Source organism: Doryrhamphus excisus, chromosome 12 (assembly GCF_030265055.1).
Source record: "Doryrhamphus excisus isolate RoL2022-K1 chromosome 12, RoL_Dexc_1.0, whole genome shotgun sequence".
Classification (NCBI taxonomy): domain Eukaryota; kingdom Metazoa; phylum Chordata; class Actinopteri; order Syngnathiformes; family Syngnathidae; genus Doryrhamphus; species Doryrhamphus excisus.
Window position 1 is genome coordinate 7,074,003 of NC_080477.1, and position 18,443 is coordinate 7,092,445.

General features: G+C 39.0%; 1 protein-coding gene across 1 annotated transcript; it reads left to right on the forward strand.

Moving 5' to 3' along the window:
- The first annotated feature begins 173 nt into the window (after nucleotides 1-173).
- On the forward strand, nucleotides 174-11,784 carry ca7 (carbonic anhydrase VII). The gene is made up of 7 exons (XM_058089337.1): nucleotides 174-497; nucleotides 1,711-1,908; nucleotides 4,415-4,533; nucleotides 4,677-4,772; nucleotides 6,661-6,723; nucleotides 6,821-6,976; nucleotides 10,820-11,784. The coding sequence occupies exons 1-7, from the start codon at nucleotides 461-463 to the stop codon at nucleotides 10,937-10,939; spliced, it is 789 nt and encodes a 262-aa protein (XP_057945320.1). The 5' UTR covers nucleotides 174-460; the 3' UTR covers nucleotides 10,940-11,784.
- The last annotated feature ends 6,659 nt before the right edge of the window (nucleotides 11,785-18,443 follow it).

Below are 18,443 nucleotides of genomic sequence, written 5' to 3' on the forward strand. Positions count from 1 at the left end.
AGCAATAAAGAAGTTTCAATTTATTTTTTATTATTATATTATTTTTTTTTATTTATTATGTATTTAATTTTATTATAGAACAATAAAACGGATTTTTGTTAGTTAGTGGAATGGCGTATGAAGTGAATTATCCTAAAAAAGTTCCTTGTTATGTTGCAGTAGTCTAGTCAATTTTAATGCATAATTTATATTATTGTGTTATCCATGCCATTTGAATTCATAATGTAGATTGAATTATCTTCTGATATAGACATGAAAAGGGTTTATCTTTCCTCAAAAAATACCGTATATTTTCAGTTGCAAACAGCAGCGGGTGCGCGCACGCGTGCTCGTGTGTATATGTGTGTGTGTGAAGGGGGTGTGTCCAAAGAGAATACAGCCTTGCTTCATCATGCCAGCACTCCTCAAGCACACTTGATCCAAACGTTGTAATTGCAATCTTACTGTGTGAAGCCACAAGATGACGGGGAATAACTGGGGATACGGAAAAGAAGACGGTAAGACGTGACAGTAGCATCTCCTCTTTGCTGCTGTTCATTCATTCATTGCAGGACATTGTGACGTGTATAATTGCACGCGTTTATGCTGTTGAGGATGAAGTGCCAGATTATCTGCACGTTTAAATTGATCATTTACTTCCTAAACATTATTTTTCATGTCATTTGTCCTGCATAGTTAGTTGAACAAGACAATTTGCTTATTTCATATCTTACTTTTTCATTTTATTTTGATGTTTTTTTTTTTTTTTTTTTTACAGCTATTGTACTGCAAGGTTGTCCAAAGTATGGTCCTTGGGACATTTTTTTTGCCTGTAGCTCATTTATTAATTGGCCTTTGGCATTTAGTACTCCTGATCAAACTTTTAAAGACCAGTTGAAAAATTATTAAATTAAGAATTTACATTTTCCACTGTTGGTTTGAAGGAGGTTCTAAAGCTCAATAGAGTTCTAGAGCTTAAAAATGCAAAAGAAGAAATGGGGGTGAGAAAAAAAAATTGGGCGGCACGGCGGTCCAGTGGTTAGCGTGCAGACCTCACAGCTAGGAGGCCAGGGTTCAATTCCACCCTCGGCCATCTCTGTGTGGGGTTTGCATGTTCTCCCCGTGCATGCGTGGGTTTTCTCCGGGTACTCCGGTTTCCTCCCACATTCCAAAAACATGCTAGGTTAATTGGCGACTCCAAATTGTCCATAGGTATGAATGTGAGTGTGAATGGTTGTTTGTCTATATGTGCGCTGTGATTGGCTGGCGACCAGTCCAGGCTGTACCCTGCCTCTCGCCCGAAGACAGCTGGGATAGGCTCCCAACTCTGCGACCCTCGTGAGGAAAAAGAGGTAGAAAATGAATGAATGAATGAGTTCCAAACAGTGGATGTCCACTCCTCATTCCCACATTATTCCCACTCGTCTCCTGGTCATTAAGCATATCAACCAGTTTTTGAGGTGGTTAACAAAAATGTAAATAATTTTTCATGGCAGTGCAAGATGTAGTTTTTCAACTGCTCTTCATATTCTGATCAGGAATGTATATTGACCATCATTTAATTGGTTTTAGCATTTTTTTTGTACAAAATGAGCCAAAGTCGGCCCTGCATCCTCCCGTTTTTCTCTATGTAGCCGTTATTGGAAAAGTTTTGGACATCCCAGTCATACTGTATGTTGTGGTCAATTGAAGTTTTAAATTCCATTGCTTGTGGTCTTTGTTTATGCAAAGGTCCTTCAGTATGGTACAAAAACTTCCCGGTTGCCAAGGGGAGTAGGCAGTCTCCCATCGATATCGTCCCACATCAGACTTCACATGACCCCAGTCTGGGACCCATCCTCCTCAACTATGATCACTGTTCCTCCATAAACATCTCCAACAATGGGCACTCTGTTGCGGTCATCTTTGATGACTCGGATGACCGTTCAGGTAAGGGAAAGTGTGCCTTGATTTATTTACTTTATAGTTAATATTTAATGAGTGCAAATTGATTCCTTATTGATTACAGAAATGGCTAATTCAAAGACTGTATGATTTACAGTCTGCACTTTTTTTTTACATACCACATTAGTTATTAGCAAATTCCATTAATCATTTGTCATTCAACCTTGACAGAAGTATTAAAACATTTTATAAACTAGTTTAATTTGGTCATAGTTCAAGTATTGTCGGCAGCACTTGTGATAAATATGTGATAAGTATACATCTGTGGTAACCTACCACAAATGTTTGCAGATACAGTATATAGAGTATTGATATACAGGTACTTGTGTACTGTAAGTGTACAGTGTCTGTCTAGTGGAAAAAAAGAGTATAATAAACCTCGCTAACCTCTGTGGTTTTTATGATCCTACAGTATATGGGTGGCACCCTGTACCACCCCATTGTTACCATCCGTAGAGACAGAAACATGGGGCTGTATGTCATAGATTTCGTCCACACAACAAACAACAAAGGCGTTTCTCAGCAGCAATATAAATAAGGTGCATAAATCCCTCAAAGTACCTGTTTTTGTTTCAGGTGTGGCTCAGTTTGTGGGTAGCGTACTATGTCAACATATTGTACATTGCTGTCAAAAATAGTTCTGAACAGCATACAGGTAAATGTTTTATTGCATTAAATTAAGTGGTGTGTTGTTTTCTGGGGAATAAAATATATTCATAATTTAATAAAAAGGGTTCACTATAATTCAAAGTTGAAAAGCTTACAGCGAAATGAGATACAAAATGTTTGGATTATTGTTTTTTTTTAAATTCTACCCTAAAGCAGTATTTTTTTCTTGCAAGTTCACCTTTTCATAGTACATAGTACAGGTAACACACGACACAGTCTGTACCAGGGGTCTCAAACTCAATTTACTTGGGGGCCACTGGAGCTCGGGTCTGGGTGAGACTGGGCCGCATCAGGTTTTCCAAAAAAAAACCAAACAAAAAAACGCATTTATTAAAAACAAAAAAAATAAAATAAAAAACTTTGCTTTGGTTCCAATTTTCTACAAGAAAAGCTCTGATAAAACATTCCACTGTTCTCAAATATCTTACTTTTTATTTTTCTACACAAAAAAAAAATCAAGAATAAAGAAAATCAATCAATCAGTAATAAATAAATATAATAATGACAATAAAACGGCAAATAATAAAAACTTAAGAAACCACATATAGTTGGTGGGTAGACAAATTATTTTTTTCAGATTAAAATGAACAAAGCATTATTAGAGCCCTGTAGACATGACAAAACACGACTATAGTCACATTTATACTCTTTTTATTTACAACATATTGCGCAACTGCAGGGTCTTGAGACACATGCTAACTCGCAAACTAGAGAGCTAGCGACCTAAACGGTAGCCTTCAAGTTATTTCCTTTAAACTTAAATAGCCAAAAACTTACCACTTCCACACGGATAGGGAGGATAACTATTAACAGTTATTTAACCTTTAACATGAACATTAATCAAACGTAATAATTTTTTCTGGGTACATGATACCATACAGCATCCATATCAAACTTGCGCGGGCCGCACTAACATTAAACTTTCATATCAATGCGGGCCACATTTGGCCTGCGGGCTGCGTGTTTGAGACCCCTGGTCTGTACCATTTTTGTGTCTGAAGAGTGCAACTTCTTTTGTCTGCTCAGCTATATACTCGGCCATTAAAGTAAGTTATAAACTTTGGTCACTTCTGATTTACAGTGTTTTTTTTTGTTTTTTTGTTTAGGAAATGTGCGTTTGAAAGGTGCATGATTGCATGGCTATTTTATTTTTTGTTAAGTTCCTTACCTGAAGTGCAGCGTTAAGAGTTGCAGTGTGCAGAACCGTTCTCGTACTGAATGATAGCAGAGGGCTGCTTTCATCTTTTGCACTCATGCATTCAAAACAGGCATTCAAAAAAACCTTCAAGACGAGGCAAGGAGGCAGGGGGCAAGGAGACGGGCACATAGCGGAAGAGATCCGCTGTGTCGCCTTTGCACATGCTGCCACATGGGGCACGGCCATGTGGCTGTTGTCGCCTATACTATCTGATATATACTTTTCCTGTACTCTGGATGTTAGAATGTCACAGGCATCATGACAAATAATAATCAGATTAGTGAAGTGTAGAAGTCCAAGCCCATCAGTCTAGGCCAAAGGCACACATAAAACAGTCTGCACTTTCCGACATGAAAGCTCGGTGTATTAATGGCTGGGTTGGCCAGTTGACAGAAATAGAAATTTCATCACCGCTTAGCCATATTTGACTTCGCTTTGTCATTTTGTTTCTCTCCCTGAATCCTATGCGTGAAAAGAACGATGATAGATGTGTTGGTAAAGAAGCTTCTCTGTCACTGCTCTCATCCCATTGATGAGTGAGAATAGCATTGACTTACTTCTACCAAGCTTCCTGGATCATCGTTGTTGTTGTTACTGTTTTACAATACTCCTCTTCTCTTGCAGTGATCCAGGAAGGCCCTCTGGACAATCCATACAGACTAAAACAGTTTCACTTCCACTGGGGTGAAAAAGGCTGTCACGGCTCCGAGCACACCGTTGCAGCAAACGGATATGCGTCAGAGGTCAGTGGTATTTGGTCTTTTAAGATACCTGTACCGTTCCTGTGCTGACTCTGCAGCTGCTTATCCTGCATCAATCTAAATGTGTGTTGAATAAAGCTTTATTGAAATCGACAAAACCATACATTTCTATTCTTCTCTTCCAGCTTCATTTGGTTCATTGGAATGCAGTTAAGTACAAGACATTTGAGGAGGCGGCAGATGCTCCAGATGGACTTGCTGTCCTTGGTATCTTTTTGGAAGTAAGACTCTTGTTTTTTAGTTATTATGTTTTTTTTTTTATTTGAGCGTTGTTCTTCAGCGGCGTTATAAACTTTAGCGGTAGCTTGTAAAGAATGTCTTTTTTTTTAAGCTGGTAGGGGTGACACGATACACTCGATTCATGAAACGAGACAATACACGAGAACAAGATAAGATGTGATTATGTGACAAATATTGCAATATCTGTTTAAATTTCTGCACCAACTGAAACCGGCTCCGCCTCCACCCACCGAGACAATGAGACTGTATGAGGCTCACTCCATTCATGCTGTTGTTCTATGGAACACACGCAGGTGTGAAAACCAATGCACTAAACCAGATGTAGGGAACCTATGGCTCGGGAGCCAGGTAGGGCTCTTTTGATGACTGTATCTGGCTCTCAAGCATTTCTTACCACAATAAAAATGTATGTTTGCTAACATTTTAAAGTAAACCATCACAAAAATGACTGTTAAAAATAATATTCAAAACTTTCTTATGCATTTTAATTCATCCATCTATATTCTACTGCAATACGGCCGACCATATCTATCTTTCCTGATGATATTTTCCAGGTCAAACACCAAAACTTGATTATTACTGGGTAATGCGGTAGTCTACCTCGGTCATTGAGATGTCAAAAAAACATGTAAATGTAAACTTTCCTCCTTTAGTCAAATAGTCACCTAACTAAAGCTGCAGAACCAAGCCTTCTGACGAAGATGGCCAAAAGAATGAAATATGTGTACGGAGTACGGTGCAAAACCATGCAGCAGCAGAAGTTGCATTAATGGCAGCAAGTATTTGATTTATTATTAGACACTGCTAGTGTAAGTATGCTGGCCACACCCCATTGGCGTGGGGTAGTGTGCCTGGTCTACATAATTAAAGCCCATTATATCCAAAACTGTTGGTCTTACATAAAAATGCACACATTTTATTGCATTCAAAATGTATATGGCTCTCACAGATACACATTTTAAAATATCTGGCCTTCATGGCTCTCTTAGCCAAAAAGGTTCCCGACCCCTGCACTAAACCCTGTTCCTGCCTGTTATTTAATTTATTTATTGATCGTCCCAGACCTAGTACCCACTATACATTTTTTTTTTTACTGAATGAGAAATGCTGCCATGTTTTAATCTCATGAGATCTTGTGACAACCATAGTAGCTACAAACTGAATATTATAGTTTATTTATATAGTTTAGTTTTATTTAGTAGTGGTGTTGCATTCCATTCATTCATTTTCTAACCACTTATCCTCACGAGGGTCGCTGGCGTGCTGGAGCCTATCCCGGCTGTCTTCGGGCCAGAGGCGGGGTACACCCTGGACTGGTTGCCAGCCAATCACAGGGCACATATAGACAAACAACCATTCACACTCACATTCATACCTATGGACCATTTGGAGTCAGTAAAGTGAAAACAGCATCTACAATAACCCATTGGCTACTTGTGATAGTGTTTATAGTATGTTGTGTTGTGCAAAAAAGGTCAGTAAGGATAATTCATAATGCCGCCTACAGAGAACATACTAACTCCTTATTTCTAAAATCACAAATACCTCAACTTGGCCGGAGAAAACCGACGCACGCACGGGGAGAACATGCAAACTCCACACAGAGATGGCCGATGGTGGAATTGAACTCGGGTCACCTTGCTGTGTGGCCTACACACAAACCACTTTCCACCGTGTTGCATTTATTTCAGGTTATTTTCCTCTCCAATTGAAACACAATAGCATGTCTGCAATATAATTACGAAGGCAGAATAGGATGTGGCAGTGCTCATTTTCATTAGATAACATGTGATCTTGCATTGGTAATGTAGTAGTGCTAATGTTTTTGATGTGAACTCTAACTCAAAATCAATTGCCCCGTTGTACAAGACTGGTGATGAACACAGATGGCTCCACACAATTACAGATGCACTCTACATGGTAAAGTTCAAGGTGAGTAACACATTTTATTACGTCGTGCAATGCGTTCTCATGTCCTCTGCAGTCGTGCACGCGGCCATGTGTTTCTTGCCTATTGTGTTGGTCATAGGGGACTGTCACAGATTTCAAAGGTTTCAACCCAAAGTGCCTCCTGCCCAGCAGCCTCCACTACTGGACCTACCTCGGATCACTGACCACACCCCCACTTAATGAAAGTGTCATCTGGATTGTCCTGAAGGAGCCAATCACAGTATCTGAAAAACAGGTACTATATGTGTTTGACATAAAAATAAAACCTTTGTTGTATAATAAATACAATATTTTAAATATAATATATTTATTAATGGGCGGCACGAGTTTGCATGTTCTCCCCGTGCATGCGTGGGTTTTCTCCGGGTACTCCGGTTTCCTCCCACATTCCAAAAACATGCTAGGTTAATTGGCGACTCCAAATTGTCCATAGGTATGAATGTGAGTGTGAATGGTTGTGATTGGCTGGCGACCAGTCCAGGGTGTACCCTGCCTCTCGCCCAAAGACAGCTGGGATAGGCTCCAGCACCCCCGCGACCCTCGCGAGGAAAAAGCGGTAGAAAATGAATGAATGAATGAATGAATATTTATTAATATATATTTAGTATGTGTGCATCGCTTGAAGCTTTCCAATGTTATACTTTAATTCCAGGTCACTGAGCGCCTTTTAATAGCTAATAGCTAACTTGCCATTTTTCCCTTCTGGCATTAGATCAAGTATACATTACATCTATATCTCTGCTTTTTGCAGCGGTTACCTTGTGGGACCACCGGCGAATGCCGAAAAATTTATATCAGTAATTGACACAGCCATAAAAATGTCTGTGGTATGTCTATTTGTGTTACATCTCCCCCCTCCAAACCCTCCTGCTAGCTTGACATGAATTCAGATCACCATTTGCAATAAAAGTGTCTGTTGTGTTTAGATTAGATTCAGCTCCATAAACTCCCTATTCTCTGTTCAGTTGCCATTGTTCACAACAGAATCCAGATTTAAGTCCTATATATGCCTCACACATGTATTAAATAGAACTGAACAAAGTGTGAAATCTTGACACTGAATGAAGCATAAAAACATAAATATAAACTGAAAAATCTGCAGATTTGTGTGGCTGTGAATGCCACATCACAAAAGTTCATGGAGCCACTGTATTTTATTACTAGAACCACAGGATGCGCTCACATTGTCTTTTACGCAAAATATAATGAAAACAGCATCTACAATAACCCATTGGCTATTTGTGGGAGTGTTTATAGTATGTTGTGTTGTGCAAAAAAGGTCAGTAAGGATAATTCATAATGCCGCCTATAGAGAACATACTAACTCCTTATTTCTAAAATAAAAAAAAAACATTAAACTGTATTATGGAAAGCAGGAAGTGAACAAATGTAACAGTTACTGATTGTAAAAGTACCAGATGGAGGGGTAGGATTTAATAAGCTTTGCTTCTTCCTACTCCTTTTGGACATGTGGAACTGTGAACTGATTATGTGATGCATTCAATTGTAATCTGATGCATGTTCAAATGAAATAAAACCATTACCATTACCAAATTTGGATAAACTGACAACTCAAATGCAACAGTTTTCCTAAAATAAAGTGACACCAATGAAATGCCACAGTTCCACAGACATTCTCAAATTCATCAGTAAGTCATCAAGCGGTTAAAGCATTCAAATGAAGGCCATAGTTGACCAGTCTGTTCTGAAATCTGCTCTGCTATGCTTCACCATTGTTCTCACTGTACCACTGCTTCCTTGGTCAAACTGCAGTTCAGCACCACCAGATATGTTTACCAAGATTTAGGGGTTTAAAAGGGTTTTCCACAAAAGTACTGTTGACTGTGATGCTATATTTAAAGAGCAATACCTCTGTCATGAGCTGCCATGTCATAGGGTTGACATTGGGCCCTGTTTAGCTCTGCAAATAATCACAACGTATAGGTGGTAACCCCACCTTGCTGATACTTTAAGCTGACTAACTGTGTAACCTTATGAGCCGTCCTTGCAACCTTGCTGTATACCATCCTCTCTGGTGATCTTTCCCTTTCCTGCATATGGAAGTGGAAATATGTTTCTTGTGCAGCAATTCACAATTTATGAGTTTAGTCGTCAGTTTATTGATCCTCTCCAAATTAGTACCACAGATGGATCACCATCACTTCATGGAGACACTGTTCAAAAATATTTATTACAAACATGTGACCTCAACGAGGTAAAAATATGAAAAAAAATACAACGGAAAATGAAGAAAAAACAAGGCAAGAGCGACAGACGCAGATCATGACAGTACCCCCCAACATCTTATAAGGCGCAAATGAGAGTCGGATCAAGGATGCAGAAGCGGGGCAGCCAAGAACACTCCTTTTGGTCCATATCCCTCCCAGTCGACAAGTTATTGCACCCCCCTAACCCGTCCTCTGACATCTAAAATTTCTTTCACCATATAAGCAGGCTGACCATCGATCAGGCGCGGCAGAGGCGGAGGCTCAGATCATGACAGACAGGGCTTTTATTGTGAAATGCATACATGGAGACCCATAGAAGCACTAATGACTGCACTGTAAAACATCCCATAGATGTTGATCCCCTGCAATATGTCAAAGTATCTCTATATGTAGTACTGAAATTCTTTACATGTAAAGTATTATAATATTTAATTTATATATAATGTTCATAATAATAAATTCCCAGATTCAGGACATTGTACTTCCAGACATTTACGCTTGGCCGTATACTCATTTCAAATATTCCATTTATTTCCCCAGTGTCACGCATGAACTACAGTACGCTGCCAGTTATATATAGCCAAAAATAATAACAATAATAATACAAACAATAAATAAATAATAATAATTCTACCGCTTGTCCTCACGAGGGTGCTGGAGCCTATCCCAGCTGTCTTCGGGCGAGAGGCGGGATACACCCTGGACTGGTCGCCAGCCAATCACAGGGCGCATATAGACAAACAACCATTCACACTCACATTCATACCTATGGACAATTTGGAGTCGACAATTAACCTAGCATGTTTTTGGAATGTGGGAGGAAACCGGAGTACCCGGAGAAAATCCACGCATGCACGGGGAGAACCTGCAAACTCCACACAGAGATGGCCGAGGGTGGGATTGAACTCGGGTTTCCTAGCTGTGAGGTCTGCGCGCTAACCACTTGACCGCCATGCAGCCTGGGTGGAAACATTTATTTTTGCATTTATTTTGGATTTTCTACGAAATTCTACGAACCTTCAGAGATCTTTACAAAGGTTTTCTATTCTATGTCTATTTAGAAATTGTTAGTATCAGAAAAATGGAAATTCCATGATTTTAATTGTTACATAATTGAGGTGTGTATATATAACCTTTGGTTGATGATGTAATCCTGGATATTGGAGGGGAGAAAACCTGACATCAATATTGTGGTTTTGAGTGGGCTTTGATATGAACTGTAATTCCATCCATCCATTTTCCATACCGCTTTTCCTCATGAGGGTTACAGGCTTGTTGGAACCTATCCAAGCTGTCTTCGGGCGAGAGGCAGGGTACACCCTGGACTGGTCGCCAGCCAATCACAGGGCACATATAGACAAACAACCATTCACACTCACATTCATACTTATGGACAATTTGGGGTGTCTTCTATTTTGCTTCAGACATCAACTGCAAAGCAAGAAGCTATAGTTTTGGGGCCATTTTTCATCAACTTAACATCTTTTTACTGTTTTTGTTTATGATGTGAGGGTGACTGCACACAAAAAAAAACACATTTTGGGTGCAGCTGAACTTTAAATTTTGACTCCCTTAGCCAAGGCTAAAGCTCTCGTTAGTGACCATGATTGACTTTAGCTGTTGATCGCATTTTGTCTTTGCCACCATAAAGAGGATTTGTTTGGATCAACCAGTGTTCTGAACAAGAGGGAAGCTCAAGGAACTCAGCTAAGCTCTAAGAAGGAGAATTGTAGATTGACACAAATGGGAAACATTTTTGGAAGAAAAAAAGTCAAGTTTTATACAATTTGACTGCACTTGTTTTTGTCTCTGAAGCAGATGCTTTATAAAACATTTCAATTTTATTTCAGCTGGGCAAGTTCCGAATGCTTCTGTCCACTGGAGAAGAAGAGGACCAGAGGATACGTATGGAAAACAACTACAGGACTCCTCAACCCCTGAAAGACCGAAAAGTGCGTTCATCCAATTAATGGAACTTCAAGATCCTATAATATAACTCTTAAGGAGACGACAGAGTGGATGCAACAATATGGGAATATTTTCACTGCCAAAACTCTAAGATATGTTTTGCATAATATAATTACTAACAACTGATTTTATCAATGAAAAATTAATTTTTGGTCAGGTGCTATGCACTGTATGTCGTTTGTCATGGTTACATTTAACTGGCTATTGTTGGCACTGGAGCTGTTTGTCGGTTGGTATCAAACACTTGTGCTGTTGATGGCGTCCTAAATGGTGTCCAAATATCCTTCTATCCAGCCTATTGTAGCCGTTGAGCTTTGCGATTTAACAATCCTAACTATAGCTGAAATTGGATTAGTGCTGTGTTTTCCTAAGTGCGCTGCTTGGCCGTGACGGACTAGTCCCAGGATCTGTTACAGGTCAGGAGTGGGTTTTATATTTAGCATGCCATTAACATTTTATTTAAAGTGTTTACAATGAATTATTGTGTACGGTTTTCAGTTTGACCTTCCCACCCTCGCATTACCGGCTGCACTTTTATTTTCCCTTACATAAAAGTTTGAGTGCACACAGTTATTAATATGCAATTCCTAAACATGCATGCACAGCCTATATGTATGTATGTATCTATGTATGTATGTATGTATGTGACACCTGACCAGACTGTTGAGCTGTGGCAGCTTTGTGTGACGCCAGTCTTCATGTTGAGGAGAACTACCGCTGGGCAATGGTTGCAATAATTTAGTTTTATGCTCCCATACCACAAATTGCATATTAGAAGAATTCACCTCATGTATGATTTATAGGTGGTTTGAAATACTTTGTAATATGCTTATTCACTGAAATAAAATGTAACAAACATTTGATTGGTTTCACTAATTCATTTGCTGGAATACACAATAAAAACAATGAAACTATTCATTCAACTAGTATAAAAATCTGCTGTTAAGGTTGCAACAACTACACTTTGGTAATGGTAATGGTTTTATTTCATTTGAACATGCATCAGATTACAATTGAATGCATCACATAATCAGTTCACAGTTCCACATGTCCAAAAGGAGTAGGAAGAAGCAAAGCTTATTAAATCCTACCCCTCCATCTGGTACTTTTACAATCAGTAACTGTTACATTTGTTCACTTCCTGCTTTCCATAATACAGTTTAAGGTTTGTTTGTTTGTTTTTTTTAAATAATGCATCTCGTACCAAAGTACAAGGTGATATGACCATACAATGACATAATGTGTACCATAGTAACAATAGTAGTCAATATAGTGATATGTACCTGGAATCGACATTTATATTATTTTTTGGAGGACGTCATTCAAAGAAATGTTTAAAAACAAAGTCGCAAATTAGAGAAAGACCTCATGGTGGCTTTGGAGGTAATTAGTAGCCAGACCGAAGCAGAGCATGCAGACTACAATCACAGTCAATTTTTAACCTTCTTTGAGGAAGTTTAACTAACTAATTCAGTTCTTCTTTCTCTTTGGGCTTTTCCCTTCAGGGGTCACCACAGCAAATCAATCTCCTCCATCCAACGATGTCTTCTGCATCTCTCTCTCTCACACCAACTACCCTCATGTCCTCCTTCACTACATCCATAAACCTCCTCTTTGGTCTTTCTTTATACCTCCTACCTGGCAGCTCTAAATGCAGCATCCATATTCTACCAATATATTTACCATCTCTCCTCTGGACATGTCCCAACCATCTCAGTCTGACCTCTGTGACTTTATCTCCAAGGCCTCTAACATGTAATGTCCCTCTGATGTACTTGTTCCTGATCCTATCCATCCTGGTCACTCCCAATGAGAACCTCAGCATCCTCATCTCTGCTACCGACAGTTCTGCTTCCTGTCTTTTCCTCAGTGGCACTGTCTCTAGACCAAACAACATGGCTGGTCTCACCACAGTTTTGTATACCTTTCATTTCATTCCCTTTCATTTTAGCTGAAACTCTTCTATCACACATCATGACTGACACTTTTCTCCACCCGTTCCATCCTACCACACACTTCTTCACCTCCTTTTCACAATCTCCATTGTTCTGAACTGTTGACCCCAGGTACTTCAAATTCTCTACCTTCTGTATCTCTTCTCCCTGTAACCTCACTCTTCCACTTGGGTCCCTCTCATTCACACATATACACTCTGTCTTGCTGCTGCTCATCTAGTTTTCTTTGAGATAGTTTAACCAACTAACTAATTCAGTAAGTCCAGCAAATAAACTATAACAAACCATGATTTGGGGCTGCATGGGGGTCGAGTGGTTAGCGCACAGACCTCACAGCTAGGAGACCTGAGTTCAATCCCACCCTCGGCCATCTCTGTGTGGAGTTTGCATGTTCTCCCCGTGCATGCGTGGGTTTTCTCCGGGTACTCCGGTTTCCTCCCACATTCCAAAAACATGCTAGGTTAATTGGCGACTCCAAATTGTCCATAGGTATGAATGTGAGTGTGAATGGTTGTTTGTCTATATGTGCCCTGTGATTGGCTGGCGACCAGTTCAGTTTGTACCCGTCCTCTCGCCGGAAGACAGCTGGGATAGGCTCCAGCACCCTCTGCGACCCTCGTGAGGATAAGCGATAGAAAATGAATGAATGAAACCATGTTTTGGGGCTGTATGTCATTTTTGTTTGCTTGTGTGTTACAATTTGAAAAGTGTGATAAAAATTCACAGTGGAATTGTCGTCAGCAACTTAACAGTCTGGAGAACCAGGTTCAAATTTCTGTTGGACCATCCTTATGTGGAGTTTGCACGCTCTCTGCATGTGCGTGTGGATGAGACTCTAAATTAAGCGTGACTGTGATTGATTGTTTGTCTATATGTGCCCTTTGTTAGGCTGGTGACCAGTCCAAGGTCAACCCCTCTTTAGATGAGGACAAGTGGTATAGATTAGAAAATGGATGTGTGGATGGTGATAGATGGTGAAAGTTTAAATGACTCAAGTCAGAGCTTTTTGCTTGTGTCTTCCTGTAGATGGCAGCCTCTACCATCTAAAGATGCTGTTAGTTTGAATTGTTTACCTTTTACACAGATGTACTGCAATGTGAAGTTGTTTATGATATTTATAAAATGATTAACTATAGATTTCTGTAGTTTAAAAATAAAATGATGTGATATAAAAATTATGAATAACATTTAAGTTGAAGTCTTGGAAAATGAAAATCTTACATTTGACCTTGCCACCTTATTATTGTGTATTATATGAGGCAAAATTAAGATTGCATATAAATGCTGATATCTGTGGAAACAAATCAGTTAACAGGCTAATAAATAAAGAATGAGAGAGTGGGCGTGTGTGGCAATTATATTTAACACACATTCTCAAATAACCCTTCCAAAATAGCACCAGGAAGCTTTATCGAGACTGCAAATACCCGAGTAGGCTCATCATCCCCAGCCACAATCGATGGACTGTTATAAGATACTACGGTCAGTCATCAGAAATAGAGTCTGCCACATGTATACAGTATTTAGCGCAAGGTCTTTGTGTACGTTGGAGTGATACTTCCTCAGTTATTATAACCTGGTCAACTTGTTAATGTACAAATAATATGATAATACTGGTAGGACAGATATATAAGTATCAAGGTATTTCTTAGTGTTTGTTTTATACAATATATGTTATTGCAAATAATAGTTTTCCCACAGAAACATGAAAAACAATGCTCATTTTGATATAAATGCAGGGTATAAAAATATTAAAATAAATTACATGTATTATTATTTTTATTTTATTATTATAATTATATGTATTATACATTAAAACAAGAAACTTTCAGTAGTTTCTCTTAGTAAATACTCTCAGTATTGGTGAGGACTGCAAATCTTTCTGACACCCAGGAGAAATGGACACTGCAGTTGCCGTGGTTACAAACAACACATCTAACACACCACGGGGCGACTCATATCTCCCTACTTGTCTTTGAGCCCGTGATCCATCTGCATCACCTTGTCAGGAAATAAAACATCTAACAAAAATATCCAACGCTTGTTTCCCCTAAAACTCCTGAGCTGACACGTGTTCCTGTTTTTGTTGGGAGGCTTAATTTAGCAAAGCGTTATCTATTTTGTTTGGATGTCCAGTAAAGGCCTTCGGAAGGTTCCTGTGCTAGCAGTCATGTAACCCTCATACCTCATGGATGCTGACATTGGTTCTCAGCCAGGTTCAGGGTCAAGTTTAAGGTAAAGCGATAACAACTTGTGACATTAAGTGGCTGTGTATTAACAGCAAATAGCATGAACGTTGACAGGCAAGGCCTTGGTTGACTGGCTGTATTATAAATCACAGCTTAAGGCAGGGGTCTCAAACTCAATTTACTTGGGGGCCACTGGAGCTAGGGTCTGGGCGAGACTGGGCCGCATCAGGTTTTCAAAAAAAAACGCATTTATTAAAAACAGAAAAATATCTTAAATTTTATTTTTGTTAATTTTTAAAAAAATATCTTAATTTTTATTTTTCTGCACAAAATAAGATGAAACATAAATAAACAAATCAAGAATAAAGAAAATCAATCAATCAGTAATAAATAAATATAATAATAATAATAAAACGGCAAATAATAAAAACTTAAGAAACCACATATAGTTGGTGGGTAGACAAATGATTTTTTTCAGATTAAAATGAACAAAGCATTATTAGAGCCCTGTAGACATGACAAAACACGACTATAGTCACATTTATACTCTTTTTATTTACAACATATTGCGCAACTGCAGGGTCTTGAGACACATGCTAACTCGCAAACTAGAGAGCTAGCGACCTAAACGGTAGCCTTCAAGTTATTTCCTTTAAACTTAAATAGCCAAAAACTTACCACTTCCACACGGATAGGGAGGATAACTATTAACAGTTATTTAACCTTTAACATGAACATTAATCAAACGTAATAATTTTTTCTGGGTACATGATACCATACAGCATCCATATCAAACTTGCGCGGGCCGCACTAACATTAAACTTTCATATCAAGGCGGGGGCCTCAAACTAGTGTCCTGCGGGCCACATTTGGCCCGCGGGCCGCGTGTTTGAGACCCCTGGCTTAAGCACTTCCGAGTGATGGGGCCAAGGTCACAATCTTATAGTGACTGCCGTTTCATACACTTTATTTTTCTCAGAAAATATGACCTTGGTGTTTTATTTGACCTCTTTAGTGGTTGCTCAAACACACAGTGTTGATGAGACACTGTTGATTGAGTCATAGGCTTACAACATACGTATGTATGACATGTATGATCCCTACCGGGTCCGGTTACATGGAGTACAAGCATAACATATTTGTGGACCACGTACAGTAATATGGTCTTCAGAGAACTCCAGCGACTTCATTGAGTGAACGTTAAACCCCTCTGAAGTCGAAACGCTGGTGTTTGTTCCAGGTCGCTATGGCAACACACACTCACCACTGCATCACAGCATATTCATTTCATACATGTCTGCTTAAAATCACTGTCAGAGATATTTAGATTATGGATTTGACATATGAAACTACATTCAGGAGGCTCTACTGCCAGATGTATTTACATTCTTGACTAATTCTGTTAATGCAGCATTGGCACCAGAGGGCACATTATTGCAATAAACAGTGTTAAAGATGCTATATAAACTTTATTTTGTTTGTTTGTTTGTTTTCTTGTCCTGTGTGTACAAAACTGCACTCTAATTTCCTGTTATTTACTTTGTCTTACTTGTAAAATTGTATTTTCCACCAATAATAAGGCAGTAATTCCAATGTGTAATATGCTCAATTTTTTTTAATTATATTTTTGTTATTACATTTTAAACATTTCGCCTAAGCCTTTTATTGTATCCCTTTTTAAAAAGCGACTGGAACCTTCACTTGGATTATAATTAAGTACATCTAACAAAATATTGTACCAGCATACCCGTGCCCCTAGTGAGGATAAGTGGCATAGAAAATGGGTGGATGGATATAAATCAGGGGTCTCAAACACGCGGCCCGCGGGCCAAATGTGGCCCGCAGGACACAAGTTTGAGGCCCCCGCCTTGATATGAAAGTTTAATGTTAAAGCCCGCGCAAGTTTGATATGGATGCTGTATGGTATCATGTACCCAGAAAAAATTATTACGTTTGATTAATGTTCATGTTAAAGGTTAAATAACTGTTAATAGTTATCCTCCCTATCCGTGTGGAAGTGGTAAGTTTTTGGCTATTTAACTTAAAAGGAAATAACTTGAAGGCTACCGTTTAGGTCGAGTTAGCATGTGTCTCAAGACCCTGCAGTTGCGCAATATGTTGTAAATAAAAAGAGTATAAATGTGACTATAGTCGTGTTTTGTCATGTCTACAGGGCTCTAATAATGCTTTGTTCATTTTAATCTGAAAAAAATAATTTGTCTACCCACCAACTATATGTGGTTTCTTAAGTTTTTTATTATTTGCCGTTTTATTATTATTATTATATTTATTTATTACTGATTGATTGATTTTCTTTATTCTTGAATTGTTTTGATTTATTTTTCATCTTATTTTGTGCAGAAAAATAAAAATTAAGATATTTGAGAACAGTGGAATGTTTTATCAGAGCTTTTATTGTAGAAAATCGGAACCAAAGCACTGAAAAAGTTTGTATATTTTTCGGTTTTTAATAAATGTTTTTTTTTTTTTTTTTGGAAAACCTGATGTGGCCCAGCCTTGCCCAGACCCTAGATCCAGTGGCCCCCAGGTAAATTGAGTTTGAGACCCCTGATATAAATGATGAATGAAAGGGATGCATGAATATTTAAGATTAGTTTTACCATCACTGAAGATGTGAGACAAAGACAGCGAGACAGCAAAATTAACGTGGATTGAATTGAATTCAAAAGTCCCGGCTGCAAAATAACTCAAAACGTAACTTTATCATTCCCAGACATTCCCATAAAGACGTGATATGATGTATAAATAGGTCTAACAAGGAGAAACCCTTGTGATCACCTCTCTTGGTTCTTCTCCAGCACATCACAGGCTTCTGGCTCATCTGCTATCTGCTGTAACTCCCACAAGCCACCACACCGACACATTCAAGGCAGAGAGGTCAGTCATGCACCCAAGTTTCCAAGATCGCTATCCCCCAAGCCCATGGGGTCAAAAATAGCCCTGTTAGCCTTTTATAAACCAGAGTGTTTCTATAAAAAGCCTTCGTCTGACCAGAAGGCTGTGCTGAAGCCGCGTTGCCCTATCTTTAGCTTTATTTATGTGCTGGTGTTGACAGCACCACTCGCAAGGCTTTTCAGTCACTGTTCGTTAGATCACATGTGTGCCAAACCCTTGACCGCTTGTTGGAAAGCGCTGTCCAGTAAAAACGGCCGTCCAATGCTGGTCAACCTGCACCCTGTCGAGAAACAAACAGCCTAACAGCTGCTGAGTTAACAGCCCGATGATTCTTACCCTCAGATTCCTTCCATCCAATTAGTGTTTATGGAGCTTTGTCCTGACGGCATGTAACGACGTGTTCACTTTCATTACAATGATGATCGTCCAAACTATTACGCTGTTAC